At 37.5% G+C, this 26186-nt stretch overlaps 1 protein-coding gene across 4 annotated transcripts in view; it reads right to left on the bottom strand.

Annotated features, from left to right (window-relative positions):
* Positions 1-357: 357 nt before the first annotated feature.
* The window catches only part of BICRAL (BICRA like chromatin remodeling complex associated protein), a 70233-nt gene continuing 44404 nt past the window's right edge, over positions 358-26186 (bottom strand). For all 4 annotated transcript variants that reach the window (XM_050316742.1, XM_050316741.1, XM_050316739.1 and 1 more), the window contains exons 2-12: positions 19863-19911; positions 17080-17128; positions 16931-16999; positions 11089-12789; positions 9218-9317; positions 7883-7986; positions 6864-6925; positions 6589-6734; positions 6344-6438; positions 4981-5083; positions 358-4185 (exon numbers count right to left, since the gene is read on the bottom strand). In XM_050316742.1, the coding sequence (XP_050172699.1) occupies positions 3383-4185; positions 4981-5083; positions 6344-6438; positions 6589-6734; positions 6864-6925; positions 7883-7986; positions 9218-9317; positions 11089-12789; positions 16931-16999; positions 17080-17128; positions 19863-19906 (3276 nt within the window). In that variant the 5' untranslated portion in view covers positions 19907-19911 and the 3' untranslated portion in view covers positions 358-3382. The remainder of the gene's footprint in view (positions 4186-4980; positions 5084-6343; positions 6439-6588; positions 6735-6863; positions 6926-7882; positions 7987-9217; positions 9318-11088; positions 12790-16930; positions 17000-17079; positions 17129-19862; positions 19912-26186) is intronic.

Below are 26186 nucleotides of genomic sequence, written 5' to 3'. Positions count from 1 at the left end.
GTATCAGGAAAATGATGTGTCCTCCTTGTGCAAACACGATGAAGAAGGAGAGCGTGTCTCAACAACCTCACCACGGCAAGAGTTCTAACAAGGCAGGACCATTGGCTCCCTTGTAACTTGAAGATTAACATTACTGCATGTAGTCACAATGCTACAAGAAACAAATCCTAATGGTGTATGTTCAGAAAGATGCATAAGGAGTATGGAAAGTTGGCCTATTAAGTATTTTATAATTTGCATTATAAAAAGCAGAGGAATAAGAATATTTTGCGACCACGTTACTTAAAACTGAGAACAATTCTCTTTGGTAATGTAAATACTCAACTTGGTTAAATCAAGACAATCACAGATAGACAATTTTTCCCAAATCTTTGGCTGTATTGCAATGGTTGTTTCAATTTGTAATCTCCAACTAAACATTTCCTATCCATGGATTAACAATATATTTACTGACTTGTGTCTTTTAACAGTATTTATCCAACATAACAAAATAAACTGCAATTTGTTATACTTTTTTTTTTACAAAACATTTTATAAATATTTTTACAAAATGTATACAAAGCAATTTCAAGTGAGACATACTTTACAAATGAAGGTATTTAAGCAAATAAAGTCCATACCACACTGACAATAAGTGACACATCCTCTTTAAGTGAAGTCAGTCTGTAAGGCCTCCCTACTCTAACAGATAAATTATACTAAAATCTTCAAAATGAACATAGTTTTCTTAATTGCCAGTTTAAAATTTGTTTTAATATTAGGCAGTATTAAATAACATTGAAATCACAATGCTGATCCAGCAAAATAATGAAAACATGTTTAAAGTCATGCACATTCACAATACTTTGCTGGACTTGAGCCCATATGATTAATAAACTTTTTTTTAAGCACCACAAAAATACAATTCTTTCAATTACTGCTTCACCACGTACCGGAATTCCTTTAGAATTGAATTCAAAGGAGTGAACAACAGGACATTAACAAACTAAGATCAATCTTGCTAGGACTGTTCAATGGGTTCCTCTCATAAGCAGTTCAGGGAAATGTGTCTGACCAAATCAACCACGATTACTTCTTGTAGCTTGTCATTTTTTATATGCCATTTCCCATCCTCCTATGAGATCCAACAGAAGACACATAGCCCGATACTTCAATTATGTATTTGCTGCAGAGAGGTTGGAAACCCGATATCCATTTTGAGCTAGTACAAAAAGCAAGGGGATTAATGAATGTGCAACTTCACTTCTTTTTGTTCTCTATAAAAGAAAAATTTAACTGGTTAACATACAGCTGTGAAACTTTACTGCTCTCCTTCCAAGATAGTTTAGAATGGTTAAATTTCCAAAATGATAAAATAAAATATGCATCAGGATACACAGCCATGAGCATATTATTAAATCAAAAGGCAATAGGTGAAGACTATATTGTCAGTTTTGCCAATAAGAAAACAACTAACTGCCTGAGAGTCTATTCTACGGACACCCAACTAAAAATTTAAAACTGGCAATACTTCTTATTATATTGAATATGTTATACAACACTTGGGAATGTTGGGTTTTTACAAACATGTACTTTAAAATTGGCACAATTCTTTTAAGTGGCAATTAGTAACGTACAAAAACCAGTATTTCCATTCATGTTGAAGGGGAAATAGATTTTAAGGAAGTTCATCTTTCTCACATTGCTTTCTAAATTTGGTTTCCTTTAGTGGTCAGACAGTGGACTGTAGCTCAATACTGAGTTGCACTGTAATCTTCTACTATCACAAGGACCTAATTCTGCTTTCTTCTGTGCTATTCAGATGGACTGAACTACACGACAGCAAAACCTTTTGTTTTCTCTCCTGGCAATCTGACTGACAACCACAGCTTGTCACAATGAGCCCCTATCTCATGAAAGTCATAATCAGCAAGTCTGAAAAACGGTTGGTAATTTTTCTAAGAAATTGTGGAGAAGTTCTGGGGGAGAACATGAGCATACCTTAAAAACCACAAAAGCTATATCCTCCTGAGCAGACATATGTACTACACACACGTGACGAACGTCAGTGCGTTTATGTGCATAAAAGCACTCATGACCAAAGTAAACTAGGACAAAGCAGCATGGGCAGCAAAAAAAGAAAAAAAAAAAAAAGGTCATAGATTAAAATAAATAAATAAAATATTAAGATTCTATCTTAATAACATGACAGCAAGCCAGATACAAACCATGCAATGGTTTCACTTGGCTCTACAATATGAATTAATAATTACAAATTTCTGATATGTTTAAACAACGGGATTGCTGATCAACTTTGGTCTGTACATATCTTGATAATTATGACTGCTACGGTGGATGATTTAACATTCTCTGACAGCAAAACAGCAAAAAAATAAAAAATAAACACTGGCCTTTAAATTTAATCAGAGTAAGGCTAACGTCCTCTTAAAATATAAGCTACAAATACAGTTTTCAAATAAAAGTGCTTTTGACACTTGGTCTAAAAAAAACAAACAACAAATTAAAAAAAAAAAAAAAAAAAAAATAAAACCAACCAAACATTTATACCACTTCAGAAAGACTCAAGGCTGACTACATCCAATTATAAAATGCAAAATCTTTTCTTCAAGAGTTAACATATATATGTATTATATATATAAATTCATGGCTCTATCATGGCCTCATCCTGTACACTTTGCCTTTTACTGGCTTCCATTCTACCTTCCTTAGTCAAGCATTTATTACTTCATATCATGCCACTGTGACTAAGATCATATAATATCATCCCACAGACTAAAGTTACCCACTACAAATATATCATCAAGTACTAGTTTCTGCTCAGAAAGCAATAGAAAAGCACTTAAAAGTTTAAATTATGAAGCCTTGTAAACACATTGATGACTTCCTTCCAACTCAAGAATCCTAGCATACAGATTCATTAACAAAGCAAATAATCACTTCTGAATAGAGGTACAGTGGGTTTTCCAGAAAAACTAAAAATTTGATGATTTGTGGAAGAGAAGGTAGGGGAGAATTGTTGCTTCCATCACTCTTTAAAAACATTTTCTTAATAAATATATCCTTTCAAATTACTGTGATTGTCAGTATATTACCGTATTATATAGGGCCTAACAACCTGCAACCTTGTTACGCTGCAGCACTGCTCAATTAAAAGCACTATCATAATAATACTTGAAACAGTAAGGCCCTAACAGACTGCATTCTAACAAGGATTAACTTTACTCGGATATCTCACTGTAACCACAATGAGTATTGCTCTCAAACACAGAACAGAATCTAGTTTAGAAAGGTTAACCTTAAATGCATGTCAGGCTGTACTTGTGGTGTCATTCACATTTGCTTCTGCTAAGAGAAACATAACTTGTCCATGGTACTGTAACTATTAACACTCTAAGATACTATTTACAGCTGCTTCTAAAATAGAGTCAGTTTCTACAACACTTTCACTGTGGTCTGGAATAAATTTTTCCAGGCAGTTCTCTTGTGAAGCAATAGGTGAAAAATTGGGAAATTCTAATTCAACAGAGCCGCTACTTGCCGCCTCGTTTTGTGGCTGCCTCCCAGCTTTTTTAAGTTCCAAGATGTTTTTAAATGTAGTTTCTAAACTCTTACTGAGCAGTAAGTCTTGCTGGGGTTCACCAGAGCCTTTCCTATTATCAGGATGCAAAACCTCATTCTTTGGAGAGCTCCTCAGAGTTTTGTCTTGAAGAGAATTATTACATGTTACCTTTGAGAAAGATTGAACTGTGTTCCTTGATATCTTATTCTGTGTCCCATGACTGCCTCTTGACACAGCTTTCGACAAGTCTTCAGAACTCGAAGAATTCTCAGTGGACTTGGCAAGATCTTTCCCAGTCATCCTTTCTTCAGAAAGGGCCACATATTGGCTCTCAGAAGAACAATTAGCTTTTTCAAACTTTAAAGCTTTAGTGAGGCTCTCCGATTTTTTAGTAGAAGCTTTTCCTTCTTGTGGTGTCAGAATGTTGTTAGGCACTAGAGGAAGTTTACTGTGATTTGTGGACTCTGCTGAGCTGGATTTTGGTCGGTCTCTCGCTTGGGTTTTGGTACTCTGACTTCTAGAAGGTAATGTTTTGCTAGACTGATGGTCGCTTTTGCTGGACTGTGCTCCTTCAGCTGTTTTCTCAAGTTGTTTGGCAGAACAACAAAAATCGGCCTGATAACCATCTGAAAATTAAGTAGCAATGTTTTACTAAAATTGCCTAAACATAAAAATAACTGACACTCCCAATATAGCTTCTGAGTATTAAAATTCAAATAACATCCACAGCCTACAGATTTGGGTCTTCAGGAGATGTTCATATGCTTAAGTGTTCTGCTGCATACAGTGCAAGAGATTATCACTAAAGTGATCAGCACACTATGCACATATGTGCACTGTAAAACCAGATTAAGGGCTCTTCCCAGCATTCTCAATATGCAAATACAGTCTCTGGAAGACTAATAGTTTCTACAATACATCCTGTGAATATCTTTTAAAATATGCAGAACCTTTAAACAAATAGTAGTTGCTATCTGACACAAATAATGTGTTTCTAGGTGCTATGTTTGAAAACATTCTGGTTTAAAAACGCTGCCATTTAAGTGGCCGTGACACTCCAAAAGCAACACTTCATTAAGATGAGTAAGAACAGCCATGCTCCATATAATGGTGTTCTTCCTGGCAGCAACAAACTCACAGATTCTTCCCTGCTAGAACTGACACCATGCAGAAGTAATGATTATTGTCAAAAGAAACTCAGAAATATTTCTCTGCCGAGCACGGTTTTTGTTTTTTTTCAGAAACAGCTGCTTCAACCTTACACTGTCTCTAGATCGTTGAATTTTGGAGTTATGAAAAGTTACCTTGCAACTGCTTATTCAGTATTTTTAATACTAGAATCCACAGCAATCAGTGTCCCACTGTGGCCACAACTATTTTTAAACGCTCCACACTTAATTTAGAAGTTAAGCATTGCTTACCAGGATCCACAAGTGCAAGACGCTTATCCCGGGTCAGAGATGCCCTTTCTTCCTGGTTAAACATCCTATCAATCATAACCATTTCCGCAGAGGGATTTATCCGCTGCAGGAAAAGGAAAACAAAAATAAATCTCTGTAGTGACTCGTATGTTGCTACCAAATCAAAACATTTATAGCTTAGTTACTCTTCAGAGAAAAAGAAATTTCTTTCATTAGATATTTTTGATGAATGCTCACAATTCAATAATCTTGACTCTGACCCAAACACTACTGAAACTTAATCATGAAGTATTACTCAGATTTTACGGCAAATTTTATTTGGTGAAGATTTTAAAACAGGAAATTACTATTCCAATCATAAAAAATTTTCAGGACTGAGTACATTTACTGCTGTATACCACAATATTTTTACATCATACAGTATCTTTCTCTTTTAGAGAGACAACCAGCAAAAATCTTACAGTGGGACCACCCTATCATTTTCCCTACACTTCTCTTCCATCTTTATAACTAGTTGGTGCTGGGTTTCATTTTGCTGACAGTGCCTTCAAGCCAGTTGGATCCATCCATCACAGAAGAAAGCTCACTGCACTAAGTCACAGCACAGTTTCAAACATGAATATGAATGATATATGAAACAACCCCTTCAAAACTGCTGAACGGTATTTGCCATACAACACCCTAGATGCTAAGAGAACAAATTCCAAACTCTTTCCCCTCTTTGCATCTGCAAATACTTACAAGTATTTGATGATTAGGATCTTTTTCAGCAGAACTGATAGATTCCAAAATTGTATTTATTCTAACACTTATAGTCTGTATTCCTGATTCTAAAGCTAAGTGATGTAAATGTCTATTATATTCAAACCGAAAACTTTTCCAGGCTCAAAAACCAGCATCTCTGAGGCCACAATGACATTTGCTGATCCTTGTGAAATACAGTCTTACAGTAACTTTGTCTGTTTTATTTTACCTCATACCTGGGATTGTGAAAGCACTTAAATTAGAAGCATTTCTGATGAAAATATGAGATTTCATCTAGCTTCTAAGGACAGACAATGGTTTCCTAAATTGGAATATGATTTGGCTCCAATAATAACACGGCTGGAGGCCTCTAAATGGACATTTTCAACATTATTTCACACTCCAACAGCAACAGAAATACACAGAAATCACTTTCCTGACAATCGCTCTCTATGCAGTACAAGAATAAAGTAGAAGCAGAGAGCAGAAGCTCATGTGCCTTCAGTGCCTATGGAACGTACCAGTTAAAAGCGCCCTTCCTTAGGCAGTATGTGAAATACAAACTCAGTTCATTGCACTGACTTTAAGATGTGTGCATATACTGAAAAATGCACCTTACCATTGCATCTTCTATAAGCAAACATCTGTATTTGTTCAGCATAGCCTGTGTCCTCTTCAGAAGCTGTGTGGCTACGGATTCAAATTCACTGTCCACTAGAAAGACAAAGTATACTTTCAAACACTGTTCTTCAGTAACCTGCACAAGTTTTAAAATATTCCTTTTCTTTTTGGTCTGACTTACATTAAGAATCTTCTCAATACACTTATTAGAAACTTACTGCCAATTTTTAAAAAGAAAGCTACCTTTTCTTAAGTCTTCCTCTGTTGGCAGTGATCCCTGGCACACATGGTATGAAAGGAGTCTTTGCACTGCATCATTTAATGATCTGAACCGAGTTTTATCTGGCGTCACAGCATGTACCTGATCCTTCTGTAACTGCTGTAGAATACTGTAAGAAAAAGTAATGATATATAATAAACAAGTACTATACAGAAGTTTTAACAAAAACTAAAAACTAAAACAAAAAACTAAAAAATTTAGGTTTCTGCAATAAAATTACAAAGGAAGAATGACTTACAAAGCTCCTTTAGTTAATTGTTTAGCAGCAGGCCTTTTCTGTCCAACTAAATGACCATCCACCTAAGTTCAAAATAAAAGACAAATTATAATATATCCCCTCCTTTGCAAAGTCTATCAGTATTTGTTTCTGTCATTTATCACCAATACTAACTATAAGCACCACATAACTACAAACACTTTCAACTATCTCCCCTTTTAATAGGACACTATATCAACAAAATCAGGAAGTCACATAAATCAAAGGTCTGAAATGCTGTTTGTAGGCAAATTCCACTGTAGTGCATATACATACATGCTTTACTAGGAAAGAGATTACCAAATTTAGCAGGTGAAAAGGAGGAAAGGTACAACTAAAACCTTTTCCAAATAAATTTGCTCTCACAAACAGTCTCTGCATTTCTCAGAAGATGATAATCATATACTCCAAAAAAAAAACCCTTGCAAGGATTCCTAGCTTGTTTGCTCGCTCCCTCCCCCTACCCTAGTGGGGAGGAGAGTTAGAAAAAAGTAAACCTTGTGGGTTGAGAAGAACAGTTTAATAATGGAAACAAAGTAAAATAATAATTACTATAAAATTGTAATGAAAAAGAGAAAGAGAGGGGAATTAAACCCAGGAGAAACAAGTGATGCACAATACAATTGCTCAGCACTCTCTGATGGATGTCCATCCCACCCCCAAGCAGTAATCAGCGGCTCACAGCCAATTCCCCCATTTTTATACTGAACATGACGTTCTGTAGCACGGAATATCCATTTGGCCAGTTTGGGTCAGTTGTCCTGGCTCTGTACCCTCCTGGCTTCTTGAGTACCACCTCACTGGCACCACATGGGACACTGACAAGTCCTTGACTTATTGAGTAAGCACTGCTCAACAACTAAAACATCGGTGTGTTATCAACATTATTCTCATCCTAAATCCAAAACACAGCACTGTACCCACTACTAAGAAGAAAATTAACTCTATCCCAACTGAGACCAGGACAGACAGGGAAATATATAAATAAAAGTATTCTCTACCTGTATACTCTGCTGAACTGATGCTGATCCTGATCCTATCGCTTTTTCTTGTGGCTGTGCTGTTCCTAGAGATTGCTGTATGATTTTTCCTCCAGAGTCCTGTCCTATAATAAAATGTTAAGAAGATTCTGTCATCCTAAGCAAGAAGAGAATAATTTCATGTACCTATCCTGATAATTTTATGTGAGTTTTTAGGAAGGATATGTCTTACATGCTTAAAAGCATTACTGTAACTAATCTGTGGAGAAACTGGTTCACACAAATGAAAGAGGACTGATACTTTGTGCTGCAAACTACAAAAATCCTCAGATATAAATCACCCCCTACCATAGTGCTGAAAGGTAAGAAGAAATTTAAGTATCCTAAGTTTAGTGTCCCAACAATTTACTGAAAATTATACAGTAAATTTTATCACTATTTTCAATACTAACCCTCCCTCAAGCATATAAACCAAATTTTTCTAGAGCTCCTGAAAGTATTTAAACAGCAAGCATATTTTTCCCCCTATATTTTTAAATAGGCAGACTTCCTCCCAACTGCCTTTCTCCAAAATTCAAACAGCATCTTATCAGTCGTGCTATGTTACAATAAAAACGAATAAGAATTTATTGGGGTTTTTGCTAAAAAACATACTGTGCTAATTGTAAAGAACTGCTGGGCAGCTTATAACAGTACACAAGAAGAAGAAAAAAAACAAGGTAGAGTATAGGATCGTATTCAAAAGAGTAAAGTACGTGCAAAGAGAACAGGAAGGTTACTGAATTTTTCTATTTGACTTGAATATACTGGTATTGTTCTTTTAGTAGCATGGTGCTCCTTGAAAAGCCCACTATTTTGCCATGGACAATGCATTAACTATTCCATCTGAAAGTGGCACATTAAAAAACAAAGTGAGTGATGACAGCCTACACAAAACCTTCTAATTATTATTTTTCTTCCCTCTGCAGCCATGACAACACAGACTCTAGAAGCTTCATAGAATTTTAGCAGATGTCTGTATTTGGAAAATTACTTATTTCTACTTTCCTAAGCTGAAAAAAAAAAAAAAGAAAAATGAAAGAAGGTACAATTTTGGATTTTATAGAGGGGAGAAATAATTGCTAATTGTGGAGATTCAACTTCTCACTCTAGAAAATGAAGTGCCATGGTTAGGAAAAAAATCAAAGCACTCAATCAATACTGAAAAAAATAGCTTGTATTCTTCTAAAAATCGAATTCCAACAACCTTTATGACCCTATCAGCATGATCCATCAGTGTAAGTCTGACACACTGAAGAACTAATCCCTCTTGCTGGAGAAAATTAAGAAAATTATGTTAAAAAGACCTTAGTTGACCTGATAGTGTGTTGCTCAGAAGGCTTGTTAGCTGAGGCTGCCTCAAATTATCCTGTGTCTTCGATGCAGAAACTGATGATGTCTGGTTCACAGCCTTTTTCTGCGCCACATACATAAAATAAATTAAAAAATATTTTAAAAATCACAAAAGAAATATTTACCAGCAGTTTTAAGAAACAGAAGAAAAGGCATCTAAAATTCATCTCTGTGTATACTGTTTTAACCTCAAACTCATCAGTGGTGAAATTTCAGACATCTCAATTTCTCCAAGGTCAAGAATTTTATAAAGTAAGTCAAAGAGGAACAGAAATTGCACTAACAATACAAATATATACCAGTCAAATTTTACAAGACCTCTGATTTACCATTACAAGAGTCCCAAAACTGCAAGATGACAAAGTTGCTTTTACAACAAAAAAAACACACAGCGGAACAAACCATCCACTGTTCAGCAACTAAAATGATGCATGGTTTATCATACTGTACAATGTTTAAAATGGAAGTACAAACAAACTAAAAAGATTCTGGGAAACAGTGGTATTTGTTCTCTGTAGTTCCCATTTTCAGCTCTGAAATTTCAGCACAAAACCAAAATGAACTTTTTAGCAATAAGAAATATTATGCTTTTATAACTGCTGAAACTCACTGACCCAGCACATAACCTACAAACAGGAAGATGTAGACACATGAAAAAAAAGTCAGACAGGCCTCAAATTACTCAAATTACAAAATGTAACAACCTGCACTAGCAGTTTTGGCAAAGACTACAAATGTGGTTCTACAACTTGTTTGTCCCTGCTTTTTAAACACACATTATTTTCTAAGACATTATTTCATTGTAAATTTTGGTTTTGTTTAAAAAAAAACTATCAGACCTTTGGAAAAAGAAAAATAAGTAAAATAACTAATGCAAGTGCACTCTGAGACAGTTATCAGTATTTTTAAATGACCAAGAAAAAACAAACAAAATCAAAAAAAAAGGACAGAGGTGGAATAACTCACTGCTAATCGTGAGAGAAGTCACTGAGTTAAATCGTGGCAGTTGACTTTAGAACCTTTTTTTTTTTTTTAAACTTTTGACAGTTTGGAAGCTCTCTTATGAAAACATACAAATTTGAGTTGAATATAGACCGCATCTACTGGAAAAAAAGGACCACTTCTCACCCTAAAAGTAAATTCAGATTTTTTTTTTTAATTATTACTAAGTAGACTTCTTAAAACAAATTTCTTTACATGTCATGCTTTTACAAACTGCTTTAAAAGATATTTTCTTTTTTAGGATTCTCAGAAATACTTCTTGTCTTTGCTTCAATTTTGAAAGCTTCTAACTGCTCCAGACACATGACACAGTGGGAAAAATGTCAATACAGCAAATAATAAAAACAAAAAAAAAACCAAGACACTTTTTCTACTCTAATTTGAAGAGGTCAAACCTTGAAAAACACATAAGTTTTAGTGAGGTCAAGAGACTTTTAAGTGCTAAGAATATACCTGAGCCTCTACATGTAGCCTAAGGTAAGGTTTTCAGGAGAACTCATAGTTGTATAACCTTACAGTGCCCACTCCTTTAAACAGGAGCAGAAATAGATCACTGCTAAGCACTTCTGAAAATATTACTACAAATCACAGAAAAAAATCTTTTGAATTAATCAAAGTGACAGAGTCATTCACTCAGTGACAGAGTTAAAAAATACCAAGTGAAATGATGTCTCTGGGTTACAGTGGTTTTCAGCAGTTCCGCAGCATTTGGAACAATACAAACCAGCAAAATTAATGTTCTCTGTATTAACAGCAACATTAAACTTTGCTAACCAGCTTTTAGCACAGCTTAGAAGCATTTCTTTGGCTATGCTCTCAAGCAGCTTTCATACCTGACCAAAGGCAAACTGTTGTTGTGTTACTCCACCAGATGTGTGACTGAAGGTGCTGACGGATTTGGAAGAGGATGCCGGAAGACGATGCGACGCGCTGACAGAAACTTGAGTTCTGTTCTGTATGAGCTGATCTCCTGTAAAGTTTCCTCCTGATGCGACAGACTGAACTGATGGTCCCAAGCTAGGATGTACTGAACCAGAAGAACTTGCAACAGCAAATCTGTTAGAAGCTGACATGTTTGAGACTGTGGACTGCCCAGGTGACATCGCAGTGAAACTCGATCTACCTTGAGAAACATTAGCTTGACTGGGTGACAAATGCAACACTGTTGGTGATGCCTGCTGCAGTGGCACCTGCCCACCAACAATTTGTGAAGTCCCATGATTTACTATAACTTGGTTTCCAGGAGCTGTGAATGTCTGGCCAGAAACAAGCTGAACAGCTGTGTTCTGATTATTCAGCATCTGTCCTGAATACGACTGGTTGGTTCTTAGCATGTTTGTAGAGTTCCTGTTGAGCATTACATGCTCAGCAGACACTTGGTTGGGAACCAGCTGAGAAGGCTGAGTCTGAAGAAGTTGTCCATTTATGGCCTGGACATGATGAACTGAATTAGAATTAACGGACAAACTTGTAGGTATGAGAAACTGGTTTTGAGATGCGTGAGGCTGTCCCATAGGAGAATGGATAACAATACTACCTCCAGCATTGCTAACTGTCTGAGGTGTAACGGATTTTCTTGCATTTTGTTGATTAACAATGTTAACAGACATGTGAGGACCAACTACTGAACTTTGAGGTGAGTTTGCAGAAGCAAACGGAATCCCTTGCTGTACATGATGTTGCTGTATTCCCAAGTTATTCACATTGTAAGCAGTTTGCTGACCCATCTGAATCGGCTTTGGTTGGATATTAATAGGAACTTTGTTAGAGTTTGGCGCCAAACCCCTTTGAATGATGATATTATGGACAGGCAATGAAGTCTGAAAATTTGTGCTGTTAAATGGAACAGTTACAGGTTGTGCTACTGGACTTGAATTTGAGTTACTGAACAGCGAGTTCCCATTTGGAGTTTGTCTGTGAACCAAGAGGCCACTACTCATGTTTGCAGGTGTTTGCTGACCATTGCCTTTCAATATTATCTGAGATCCATCGAGGTTATTAATGGTCATCATGGAAGGTTGATTACTAAATGAGCCAATTAGCTGTATCTGCCCAGAACCACTGATCTGGCTGCTATTAGACAAATGCTGGCTGGGAACACTAATTCCGACATGTTGCATAAAGCCATGTTGCACACCGACTGTATTGCTTGCAAAAGATGCTCCAACAGGTTGCTGTACCACTTGAGTAACTCCTATAGGTTGCAACGTCTGACCTGAGTAATTAGAAACATTAGAAGCCTGAGTAAAGGATGCTGATGAAGAAGGATGAAGCTGAGCTTGTGCAAACTGTTGGCTAGAACCTACACTGGCATCCAAATATGCCTCTTCTGCCAAAGTCTGTTCAGTAATATTGGCCTCCTGCAAGGACTTCTGAAGAATATCAAAAGGCTGATCCTCAGTAAGATCAGGCAAAGGAGATGATACAAGTTCATCTTCAAGAAACTGAAGGCTACTGGACAGCTGCAGTCCATCACTAGGCCCCTCTCCAAGCTGACCGCTTACACCTTTTACAGACGACTTAGGATCAGTGCTCTGAAACACAAGAAAAGAAATAAATAGTTTCCATAAACTTCAATGTCTACCTTGTTTTCTCATTTTTTTTCATGCAAGCAAACTTTCTACATAAAATTCCACTCTTCACATTGCACAAATAAGGTGACATTCATTCCATATAGTGGGCCAACAAACACGTATAATCACTGACATCTCACTAGTGCCCTCAAAGAAACTGCTGGAGCACTACTCTCATTTCCCATCTCAAATCTCCCAATTCCACAGCACCTAGCTCTGCAGCTGCACTGTTTCAAGAGGATATGAAATGCTCTTTAGGTACCATTTTCCCTTCCTCAATCCAAGCACTATACAGACAAAAGGATAAAAGAAAGGAGTGAGAACACCTCCGCTGTAATTCAATTTCAGGCAAGGCTTTAGTAGCAGCAGGGAAATAGAAGGCGAAAGCTTCTCTTTCACTGACTTACAGCAAATGACATCCCTCTCCAAAATCCTATCAGCACTTCTATAATCACTCAGAGTAAACTAGTGACCATTTCACAAAGTTAAGAAAGAATTATTCCAATTCTATTTTTAAGACAAATTTTAGAAACAAAGCAGTAAGAAAAGCAATGCTACAGACTTTGTGGTTTATGCTACTAAAAGGATTACTGAGAACTATAAACATTGAAATTACCACAAATATTAAGTGGTTTCTTTAATGAAAAAAGCCTTCAAATCTACATCCATGAACACCATGATAAAGAAAATCAGAACCTAGTTACTCTTGTCTACTGTGTCTAAGATTTTCCTAAAATGAAACTCTGTCCAGAAATTCTAAACAACACGAGTATCAGGTTTCTGCAGGTGGAATGACAATTTAAATGCATAATAATACTTGCAATAGTTTCAACTTAGGCATAGTACATCTTTCTACATTCCATAATTATATCTCAGCTATTCAAAAACAACATCCAGTGGCTTTTTAGGTCAGGATAAATGCAAACTGTGGGTGTGCAATTATCAGTCACATTCATACTCTAAGCCTTCACTCCTTGAAGGTCATAGACGCTTATTTTCACCTCATGTAAACAGTGTGAAGATGCTGCAAGCCATAATTATCACATGCAATAACGTCCCCACCCTAACTTCAGTTCCCCAAGCACATTTATTCAGAATTTTACCCCAATCTGTTTCTGAAACAGCCTGTGTGTTTTTTGACACTTTGCTCGTGTTTTGAAATATTAAGGGATTGTTCTTAAGATTAAATAAAATATTTTCAGATTACAACTATAAAACTACCAGAGGAATTAATACTAGTGCTTAAATGTCTCGATGCCTGCATCTAATGAACACTTAAAGCTCAGATCCACAACTGCACCTAGTTACCATCAGGCAAAGCAAAAAAGGAATCACTAAACAGGGCATTATTAGGACTCCTAGCCGTCAGGTTCTTGAGGAGAATTCCCTATTGCATCTGTAATTTGTCTGCAGGTACAATGACCGTTCTGAAACCTTTAATGACTGTGTAACTTAAAAAAGTTCCAGTTAGTTATACTAACAATACAATTATTACTACTACCAATAATAATAATAATAAATAATATTATATGCAATCAAGATTAATAGCTAGAAACTCTTCCACTGGAATAGAGACTCCCAAGTTTCACTTCCTGCACCCACAACTGTTTAACATCCAAAACCAATTTCATGTGCATGAACTGGAACAAGGGCCCTTCAAAGTTAGTATCTGAATCACTGCTGTCCAGACTCAGAAAAGCCATGCAGAACACCAGGTTAATTTCAGCAAGAAATTAACACCTCTGCTTACCAACAAGAGTCTTATTCTCCCTCTCTCCATGAATATTCTACTCTCTTAGGCTGTCCTACTATACTGTAATAGGATAATGGAAGCAGTCACCCAGTACAACCCAGGTAATAGGGCAATGGCTAAGGAATCCTCCCTGGAGGGTTGTAAAAGACAGTGCCAATCACCACAAGAAACCAACCTGGAATCAGCAGAGCTGGTATGGAATCAATCAACTTGGGGAAGGAGAGGATGGGAAGTGGAGGTAGTGTAAGGGTGTGGGAAGAGTGGACAGTGCTTTCTTGTCCTTCAGGCAGGAGGAACTTAATCTTGCTTGTGTTAAGTGTTGGCTGAGCATGCTTACCCGCTGAGGCACTGAACCCTTGACACTGAATTTGTAAACTCTGCCACTGAAAGGCATGAGACGGGCATCAAGACAGTCAATCCTACTTCATGGTAGCAATTCTGAATACATACAAAGACAGAACCTTCAGTATCTGCAAAAACTTGAATGACAAAAAAATTCAGAAGCCTTTAACTCTTTGGGTATCCCATATGATAAGCAAGGACTGTGAAATCTGTTATATATTTATATTTTAGATAACACTTGTTCCTTCACAAGGCACTCTCTATTTGCAATTTATAAGAATCTCTATTTGTAATCAAGTCATTCATCACTTAAGTCTGCCCAAGGCTCACACAGGAAGGAGGGAAGATGGCACTGGTATTCATTACAAAGTTATAAAAGCATGAGGACAGAGTAGGAGAGGAACAAGTGCCAAGAATGAAAATGTAGTGTGTCCTCCTAGGAACACACTCTAGAAATCCCTGCTCCTCTGACTACCTCCTTTTTAATTACCTACCCCTCTACTTTCATATACCAGAAAGCTCTTCGCTTTCACCAAATATTTTTGTTTCCTCCAACTGCTCTCCCTATACAACAAATCCACCTTATCCAGAATCTCCTACTTCCTCTCAAAATTACTTCAAAAACTCACCTTCTGAAAATACACCAGAAACACCTGACTCCTGCACACCCACACATGCTTATCAGAAGAATACCTACAAAGAACTAGGAAGTCTAGGCTATGACAAATGCATATCACCCTCTTCGCCCCAAACATTGTTTTTCTTAGAATGAGCCCTCAAAACCCACCACCTCTGCCAATGCTGCCTACAGGGAGCTGCTGTCTGCTGATGGCAAGCCTGGTACCAGATTGAAACCACAGCTCCTGGTGAACTGAAAATTGGGCACACCCTGTTACAGTTGGTACTCTACTCCCTCAAAATTATCTCAGCCAGCTTGTCCGGAGAAGAACTGTCACTCAATGTATGTTTCTTCCACAATATTTAATAACAATGTTGAAAGGGGAAGGCCAGAGTTAACACTTCACATTCCAATACTGTGCCTACAGGAAAGTCACTAATTCTCCACACACAAATATACAGTTTTTAAAATTTACTTATGCCAAGTATTTAAGGTCCTTACACACCTACAAGTATATCCATTTATCTGTTACGAACATGGGACAAACACACAAGAGTCGAGATAACAGTACAACAGAAAGAGGAATTACCAAGAAAATCCTACTCTGCGTATTCAAGTAACTTAATTGTGGGATTAAGAACTCAGGTGGTTTTTTTTTTAAAGAATGAAACAGCAATGAAATCAAACAAATGAGGGTCAGAAGGGATCTCCCCAAGTTATCCAGTCCAAACATCTACTCAAAGCAGGACTCTATCTAGAGATACACTAGAGCAGATCAGCCTTGGCTTTATCACCAAGGACTGGTGATACACCTCATTGTGTGACACTTGGTCCAGGGCTACAATACATTCCTGGCAACACCTAATGAATTTAAAGCGACTTCCTTAACACAGAAGTTACAGGAAGGAAACATCCCAAGCTAGCTACTCAGTCCATAATTAAAAAAAAGGGAAAAAACAATCATTAATTTCAAGAAATTGCAAGCTCAGATTCTCCTTAAAATAAGAAAAATAACCATCCTATTGTACACAGGAAATGTATGCATGACAAACTTTTAAGGTCTATATTTGAGAACTACTAAATCTACAATTGCTAAAGTTTCAAGTTCAGTTTACTGGAGGGAGCTACACCAGAAAGCATTTTCACTGCTCAGCAAGCTGGTTACATATTTACAAAACATGTCCCAACAGTGCAGCACTTTTAATTAATTCCCCACCAAAATACTTAAAATACTAACAGCATGGGGGGCAGTTCTACATTAGCATTCAGAATTTTCACAGGAAAAGGGTCAAATCCCACATCTACTTCTTTCAGTTTTATGAAGGCCAAGTAAAGCCACACAGAAGCATGCAGTCCCAATAAATATAATTTCTCTTCTGACAACTTACATTGGAGTTGGCGAAAATTGAATTTGAGTTGGCTACAGAATATTCTGCATTAGTCAAGTCTTCATTGCTCTGGTAAAAGACAGAAACAATTTTAGAAATAATACACTCAGTGAAGGTTTCTATATCTAATACAAGGGAATGCTACTTACAGATTTACTACTAGGTCCATGTAGAAAATAATTCAGCGCCTGTGGGTCCCTTAAGAGGGAAAAAAATAAATAAGTTAACACTTTTTGGAATTTCTTTCTACTAATGAGGCTAATTTAACAAAGGCACATGCTATATTCATATAAATCAGATTTATAATAAAAACACACTTCTTTCACTGAATCCAATGCAAAGTTGAAACCTTATATCATCTGAGGATCTGTGTTTCTGTATCAGCACAATTTTCAGATGCCAATTGCATTTGCTGCCATTGTAACAAGGCATTTCAAGCAATAAACTATGCTGATCACAAAATCTTAGTTGCACTCTACTTCCCTTTACGAGGATATTACTTATATTCTCTTAAAACACATGGTATTTTATGGCAACATACTGTAGAAAACTTAAGGAATATACTCCCACCAAATAATATGAGAATTAAAACAGGTACCACCTCTTCTACAGCTAAACTATAATGCCTTGTTTAGCTTGTATTTTATAATGGGGTATTTATGAACCTGAATCTTTGACATGTTTTCTGCCGCCCTTAACACACATTAATAAAAACCTGGGACTACCAGAGAAACAGTCCCCTCATGGAGAAAATGTGGCACCTTTTCCAAGTGACATCAACCATAGAAATAACTGGCTAAATATTACGACTTTCAGTGTATTTCATTAACTTAGCACTACTGCTGATGAAAACTCAGATTAAAAATGTGGTCTGACAGAATGAGTGCTGGAAGTTTAAACAAATAAAAAATACATTAATAGACACATATAGACCAAGTAAAAACAGTAAAAGGTTGTGTTACATGGGATTATTCTAATGCAACAATTATACACCATTTCCTAACATGTCCATTAGCATAAAGACTAAATTGACAATTTTTTTTTTATTTTAAAACATGTTTATTGATTAACACATAATAATACAACATTTCTTAGAAGCACTGAAAGCATCTCCTTCTTGCTTGATCATCCTAGAAAATAAAGAGGGAACGAGTTAAAGATCCTTCAGGTTTACAACTACTCTTCTAAAAGCACAAACAAAAGCTATTTCTCTTTTTTTTACAAAAGTTGCTTACAAAATACATATTAGATAGTACTTGGCAGGGACCTTATTATGCTTACAACATCGACATGGTTACACAGTGTAAAATGAAAATGTCATTTTCACAGTAGATTACACTGAATTTCAAGAATTAAGCAGCATAGAACTCATGATCTCATATGGGGCTCTATCATGATTACATGTTTTATCGGTAAAATAACCAGGGCATTTAGTACTAATTACCCTCACTTTCAATCATGAAAAATGCAATTAAAAATTAAGAACACTTCATCACCTTACATATTGTCTTTAGTAGGGCAGGAATTTTAAAAGGCACTTACCAAATCATAGCTTAGACGGAAAAAAGAACGTGTTTTCCATTCTTCTAGGTGCTTAAGACAATTATTTCTGCCAGCAGCAGGAAGAACATTGTAATTTTTCACACAAACACTCATCTGTATAGAGAGCACTTCACTTTCTGGACCACCTGTGATCTTGTACCAGGATCCTCGCGATTCACCCTCACACCAGAGCGCTTAATTATCCCAGGATCATCTTTATGTTCCAAGCAGGAAGTGTTTTCATATTGCTACAATCAGCAACCTTGTGCAACAGCACACTGCAGAGAAGTGCTTTTGCTACAGCATTCACAGAGCAACCCTCCAACTACAGCAGCAGCCACTGTGGTAGCATTTTGTTTTCTCTGAAGTTAAAGTTCTCACTGGTCTCACTGGAAGTTTTCCATGTGCAAGAAAGGTAAAAAGCCTATTAAGTTACTACACTTGAAACACTAAAAAAATTCTTGTATGAGGTGAAAATGATCATTTAGCAACTGCTACAAGACAGATGTCACACTAACTTCTGGCAGAGTTTGAACAAAATATCATGTATGAAAAGCTCAATTCTCTCCCATGTATTATAGAATATTATCTGTTCTTGATTACTGATGTGCATGGTAGTTAAAGGAAGGTAATTTGTCACATATAAAATCCACAAAAAACTTACTCAAGACTCAGTTATCTTAATTTTTTTTTAGATTTCCCTACAGAATTATAACACTCCAAATAAATCTGTTATGGATATAATGGGGGGCAGGGGAGGACCACACACAGGGAAAAAACCCCATCAACCCACAGTATGATTTAAAATCCTCAATTTTATTAAAATCAAGTACCTTTGAGCAAAACGCTGATAAATTCTTGTTCGTTGTGAATACTTTAAAGTACAGGGAGTACAGTTTTTTTTCTAACGTTTAGATGTAAATGTGTATTTATAAATATCAAAAAATCATTTCACCTTTCCCTTTAAAATACAAGCATAGTATTAATAAAATACCTAGCTCCACTACCCAAAAAACCCTGAGATCTTTAGATTTTTATTTAAAAAAATAGTTATTTGCAATGAAGTTTGTAACAACATCCCTAGTAATGTGTTTCAACATTGATCTGACATTACCAGTAGCTGAGAAGAGAATCCAAACTCCATGAAGACACATTCCCTAGCCCTTCCTGAGGAGAATGTCAGCAAGTAAAGTGTTAGCCAGTATACCCTGGGACTGAAGGTTTTGGGATACACACATCTCCACATGGAAGAAGTGAATCATATCTGCTCATTTCATTTGCCAGTCACCTCATCTTTAGACAATAATGAGATAGAGTCACCTTCTAGGAGATGATTTTGCAAAATTATTATTCCCAACTTTTCTGCAATAATTGCTTGTGGAAAACTTACCCAATAAGATCAAGGAGACAGGATTCATCATCGTCATCATCCATGACAACTAGAATGAAGAAGGAGAGGATGGATATTTGATATGTATCACACAAAAGTTTGCATTCAACAACAAAAACAATTTAAAATATCTCAGTACTTTTTATAAAACAATTTATGAAGTTGACAGTTGTTTACTACTGGCAAAGGTCTTAAATCTGCACTTTCTACAGACATCTGCTGTTTTATCTCAAAATCAAATTCAGTCACATGCAAAGATTTACAAAATCCTGTGCAATGTTTTACCCTCCAGGGGCTTTTTTAGAATTTTAAATCAGAGAAAAACAAACGATTCACCAAACTGATTAAACAGAATTTCTTTAATTTAAGGGAGTAAAAATATCAACACTGAATGCAATCTAAGACTCCAGTTAAAATGCTTCTATAGGACTTTATTCTCAGCTAATACCAGTGAGGGAATAACCAAACACTACAGAACCTACAAAGGTTGTTACAAATTAGTGGCTATAATACTGAGCAGCCAAAAAGGTAAACAAATTTAGGTCAGTACCATGAGGGGGTTGCTATAGTCTAGAACCAAAACTACAGCCAAGACACGACAAAACATTAAAAAGAACACTATTTTCTAACAGACCTTTCTCAGCAATAGCTAAGTGACAACGTGGCCACTTCCAGTTTCTCCTCAGCAATATTCCGAAGTGTACTTCAATGAACTTGTGATTAACAGTACAGTGTTCTGACACTCCTTTTAACAATGGGTGGGGAGGGAATTCATTGGCACTAGCCAACCTGCGGGTAACTATCCACTTTTTGAATGCAGGGCATTTTTAGTCTCACAGTATCATGACCACCAACCCTCTTATGCACTGCCGACTCCGTCAGGTGCTGCCTGTACCAAACATATTCCATCACTCTCTCCTCCAATTGCTGTTCCTTCAAGCTTCTGTTTGATTATCCTGGACTTTCCTGTTCACCACAACTCTCAGAATATCATCTGAGACTGCACCTTCTCCTTTGTTCTTGTCAGTAACTCTCAAGACCATCCCATCTAATCCACCAGTTCAATTATCAACTGATGCTAGCATTTCCAAAACCTCTTGGTAACCTGGCTTCCACCTAGGCTCCCCTATCTCATCTTTACAGTACTTTTTCAACACCTCAAGTTATCAGTGTGTCCCACACTTGCTTTTCTCTAAACTTCCCTTAAAAATTCTGCTATCATACTGATCATTGAAATGTAAAGCAAAAGTTTTTTGCTTTAATTCATTTTGCTCTCTTACTTCTTGCCAAACAGAAACTTACTCTCCCTGACCAGAGATTCATGTGAATCATTCTTCAGGCCGTCTCTCATACAGATCTCCATAGTGATTCAGACAATGAAGGGACTGGAGAACCCATTATACAAGAGGCTGAGAGCACCAGGACCATTCTGCCTGAGAAACAGAAGACTATGGGAAGATCTTAGCCATGTGTATAAATACCTGGTGGGAAGACATTAAGAATACTGAGCCAAACTCTTCTCGCTGGCATCCAGTGAACAAACAAGAGGCAAGGGGCACAAATCAAAAAAAATATAAACCAAAAACAAGGCTATTTAAACACAAGAAAAAGCTTGTACTTCTTTTAAAAAAATCTGAGGGTAGTCAAATACTAGGCACAGGTTTTCCAGCAAGGTTATGGAGACTCCATCCTTGGGGATACATCCAGAACCCAGCTGGACTGCAGCCTTGACCTGACAAGTCTGGCTGAGTCTTCTGTGAGCAGGACAGAGGATGAGGTTATCTGCAGACATCCCTTCCCACCTCAGCTGTCCTGTGATTCTGTAACCTCTTTCCTGAAATTTTTCTCAACTCCACTGATTCTGAAAATAGTTTATGCTGTAGACTAGCAGAGGGTACTGTGTCCTCTATACCACATAGCCTTATTCAGGTTTTCTCTTTAGTTGTGTTTTAGGCTTATAGTGAGGGTGAAGCAGAAACAGAGCACAAGTCACTATAAGGATCATTCAGTATCACCTCTCTGGAAGAAGAGGAAAACAAAGCATGGTTATGGAGAACTACCTCAAATGCTGACAAAAATCAGCATTCATGAGGTGATTACACATCTTAAGAAAAGTAATTTCTCCCATGATTCAGTGCTTACTGTTACATGGAGCCACCAGCTTGAGCACTGATCTTGCAATTTAATTCTCAGCAAATGGCATGACATGGTACGATGTCACAAAATTTAATGTAAATATGCATTACTGAGATCAAATTAGTAAGTGATTAGCATTAAGTGAGTAGCATCCTGCTTTAACTGTACTGCTAGTACCACTTACAGAAAGCTGTGATTTCCTCTAAACAGCTGAAAGCATACCCATCTCTGAAGAGCAAGGTTCCAAAGACTCCCAGCTAACCAAAAGTAAAAATCTATTGGAAGTCAAAATTACCTTTGTTTTCACACTGCTTTTGAATATCACATCCCATGTGTCTATGGCAATACTGACAGCATTATTTAAATACAATAAAATGTCTCTGCTTTACCTAACTAAATATTCTCTGTGATTGTATTATAATAAGGGTTCACCATTAGCAGAAGTGACAACACAGAACTTTGTTCAATCAATACGCCTGTGGGTATTAAAACAACCAACGCAAATTAAGACAAATTTGGTAATTTCACTGAATTCTTCAAAACTCACAGATAATGATCAGAAGGAAAATAAAATGCATGAAAGCACTGCTGAGAGATCTTAATGGTAATACATATTCTTCACTATTAAGCCCTTTAGCTGAACATACAGTTGGCTTTATTAGAGAAACATGATACAAGAGAGATTTACCCAACATACTCTAAACACCTACCAGTTTATGATGGACAATAAGCCCCAAAGAAAACAGCTTAATTTTTTATAAACACCAAGAATCACAACCAGTTCCCTCCTGAAGTGCAACTTCCTAACAAGTTTTAACAACATTCTTGTCATCACTAGCAGAATTCTATCACACATGAAAAAGAAATATGCCACCTTTTTATTTATAAGGCTAGCTTACCAATGACCTAACCTGTATAAAACCATCTCCAAGTTTTCATACAGCTGATCACGGTACCACCACAGAGCCACTTACCATACACAGGCTCTTGCTACATACAGAAGTCATGCCAATCAGCATTCATGGCATGAGGGGTTATATGCTCCCACACCTCGAAAACTGCAAATAAAGCACACATAGATCGCTACCATCTTGCTATCCCCACAAATCATAGCAGTAACAAGGTGCTTCAAGGCAGTGCTTTTGTGAAGTACCACAGGACAAACATGCAATTTGAACAGCACTCCCAGGGGTATGTGGCCTGTGAAAGAACAATCAACATCACAGCCAAGCCAGAAACCTGCCTATTTAGACTAAATTCTGTTCCTATTTCACCACACATACTCAAAACTGACATAAGCATGGAACTGCATGTTGTGGTTTAACCTGGCAGGCAGCTAAGCACCACACAGCCACTTGTTCACTCTGCGAAATTGGGGGAGGGAATCAGGAAAAAAAAGGTCAAACTCAGGGGTTGAGATAAAGACAGCTTAATATGACCAAAAAAAAAATTGGAAAATAATAGCAATGATAAAAGAATATGCAAAACAAGGGATGCACAACGCTCACCACCTGCTGACTGATGCCCAACTCCATCTAAGCAGCAGGCCATCACCCAACAGCCAATTCCCTCCAGTTTTATTGTTCTGCATGATGCAACATGGAATGAGATATCCCTTTGGTCAGTTGGGTCGGCTTTGCCGGCTGTGTCCCCTCCCAGCTTCTTGTCCACCCCCAGTCTCCTCACTGGTGGGGTGATGTGAGAAGCTGAAAAGTCTTTGGCTTAGGGGCAAGCACTGCCCAGAACAACTAAAACATCAGTGTGTTATCAACATCATTGTCATCTTAAATCATACAATTTGAATCATTGGTTGTTCTCACAAAAAATCAAATCCCCTTGAAGTTCATATAGGCCTTTCCCATCCTTCTGCATTAACCACCAAGCGTACCCAGGACCTTCAACAAATGCAATCCCACAGATGGTTTTGCCTTTGCCTGAGACAGGAATAACCCAGACTGGCTTCCCCAGCCTATTTTTCTATGTGCACTATAGGAACTTTATCCCCTTCTACAGCATGTAAAAGTTTTGACTGGGAAGAACCAGTCCAAATAGCAAATCCCCTAGTATAAACTAATCAGATGGTTTTTGCTAAACGTGTTTCAAAATGTTTGAATGTCCCAGTACCCGTTGCTCTCAGTGTGACCTTTAACAGTCCACTGTATTTGATTTTCCCAGAGGCTGATGCAGGACAGGGAAGGTGATACACCCAACTCAGTGCCATGCTCTTTGCCTATTTCAGCCACTGTCCTCCACACCAGAGAGGTTTTAGCCACTTGCATGCTTGACTGCAGTCCAGGTGTCACATTCATGGATAACCTGTGCAATAGAATCCATGGTCAGGTTCACCCCACAATTACAAGTTCACCTATATGTTGCATCTCTTACTTGCTGGCCTAAGGTGTCACGGGCTCACCAAGCTATGAATAATTCACCCTTACACTGCCAGTCCAGATCCACCTGAGCCACTTCAGTCTTAGCAACCTGTTGTACCTGCTGGCTGATGTTCTTCAGTGTCACTCCAGATGAAGACAGAGAGGTTCTGCCCCTTTATAACTTGATGGCATTAAGGGTACACTGTGCAGCACTGCCCGCTAGAGTATTATCTCCTGTGGCTTTGATGTACCAGACCACCAAATCCACACAGTCCAATAAACCTAGTCCCCTTTCCTCCACCTGGATGGAGGCAGGGCCCTTCTAGTCCTGGTCATGGTATTTGTTCCTTCCTGCAAATATAAATCAGCCCCCTTGCTGGTGGGGCACTATGAGAAGGTGAAAAGTTCTTGGCTTAGTGCAAGCACTGCTCAAGAACAACTCAAACATCATGTGTCATCAACATTACTCTCATCCTAAATCCGAAACACAGCACTGTACCAGCCACTAGGAAGAAAATCAACTTTATCCCAGTCGAAACCAGGACACTGCAGGTTTAAATCTTTTTAACTGATGCCTATTTTCAACAACAATTAGCAAACGATTAGTGTCCTATTAATTTCAGGAGAGCAACAGTGGAGGTGAACAATCAGAGTACCTGCACACCCAAAAGCAACTAGTTATTCAGTCTACTTAGAAAAGAGAAATTTGAGCAACACATGACCTTGACACAGATGATCATTTAAAAGTGTGTTAATAAAAGCAAGCTTGTCCCATGGAATTTTCCAAACACATTTTCTACAGCACAAGTGGAAGAAAAGTTTGCCACTTTTCTTGTCAACTACCTTTTCGGGTTTTCTGTTCTCCTCACTGTTCATTAACATACAGTGGGAAAAAGCAATGACTGATATATGAAATGGGTATAAAACACATTAAGCCAGGACAGTTTGAAAATAAAACTTAACACAATTAAGGGTTATGTACCCTGGACCAGTGGTCCTCAAAGTGGGGTATGTGCAGGACAATCCAATAGGGTGCAGGAAGGAAATACTAAAACTTCAGTAGTACACGCTTATAATCTCTAAATAAATATATGTGTATTGGGGGTGCATGCTCAAAAAACTTGACAATAGGGGTGTGCAATCAAAAACACTTGGCAACCACGGGCCTAGACTTTTAAACATTGATTCACTTCTGTATTTGGATCAGCTGATGGAGACTTCAACCAGTGGGCAAGGGTTGTGGGTGCAGGCTCAAGATGAGGCTTGTCTGGGCTGTTGGGGCCCATCAGTACACTCAGGGCCCTGACAAGAGCCCATTCCAGAGACAGTTAGGGGAAAACACACCTTGGGAAGATTCACACAAACCTGCTGGGGCACTGCTACAATGTAGCCTAACAAATATCTAGTTATCAATACTGGTCTACAGTGTCTTTATTAGAACAACAACAAAAAAAAGCCTGTTTCCTATTTATAAGAAATAGGCCAAACTCAGACCTGCTGATGCATCCAAATAATTTACAAGGGGCAATCCTCACTAATTAGTCATAACCCAGCACAGATATTCCCTGGAGTTTACTAGCAAGGCCTCTACTGTTTTATTTCATATCTTTGCTACTGCACTCCAGTATATACTTCAACTTGTGTCACACGTACTTGTGCAAGTAGCACTGCCTATCCATTTTGGGAAATAACTAGAATGCCCTTTTACTGCACACTCTCAGACAGAATATAAGAAAATCCCAACTATGAAAGCCAGTCCTCTGGGAGACTGTTATTACTTGGCCTTAAAGCCTCTGCCTTCATTTCAACACTCTGA

This window comes from Myiozetetes cayanensis, unplaced genomic scaffold (assembly GCF_022539395.1).
Source record: "Myiozetetes cayanensis isolate MyiCay16 unplaced genomic scaffold, myiCay2020 scf2-11, whole genome shotgun sequence".
NCBI classification, from domain to species: Eukaryota; Metazoa; Chordata; class Aves; order Passeriformes; family Tyrannidae; genus Myiozetetes; species Myiozetetes cayanensis.
This window is presented reverse-complemented; position numbering and strand designations above follow the sequence as displayed.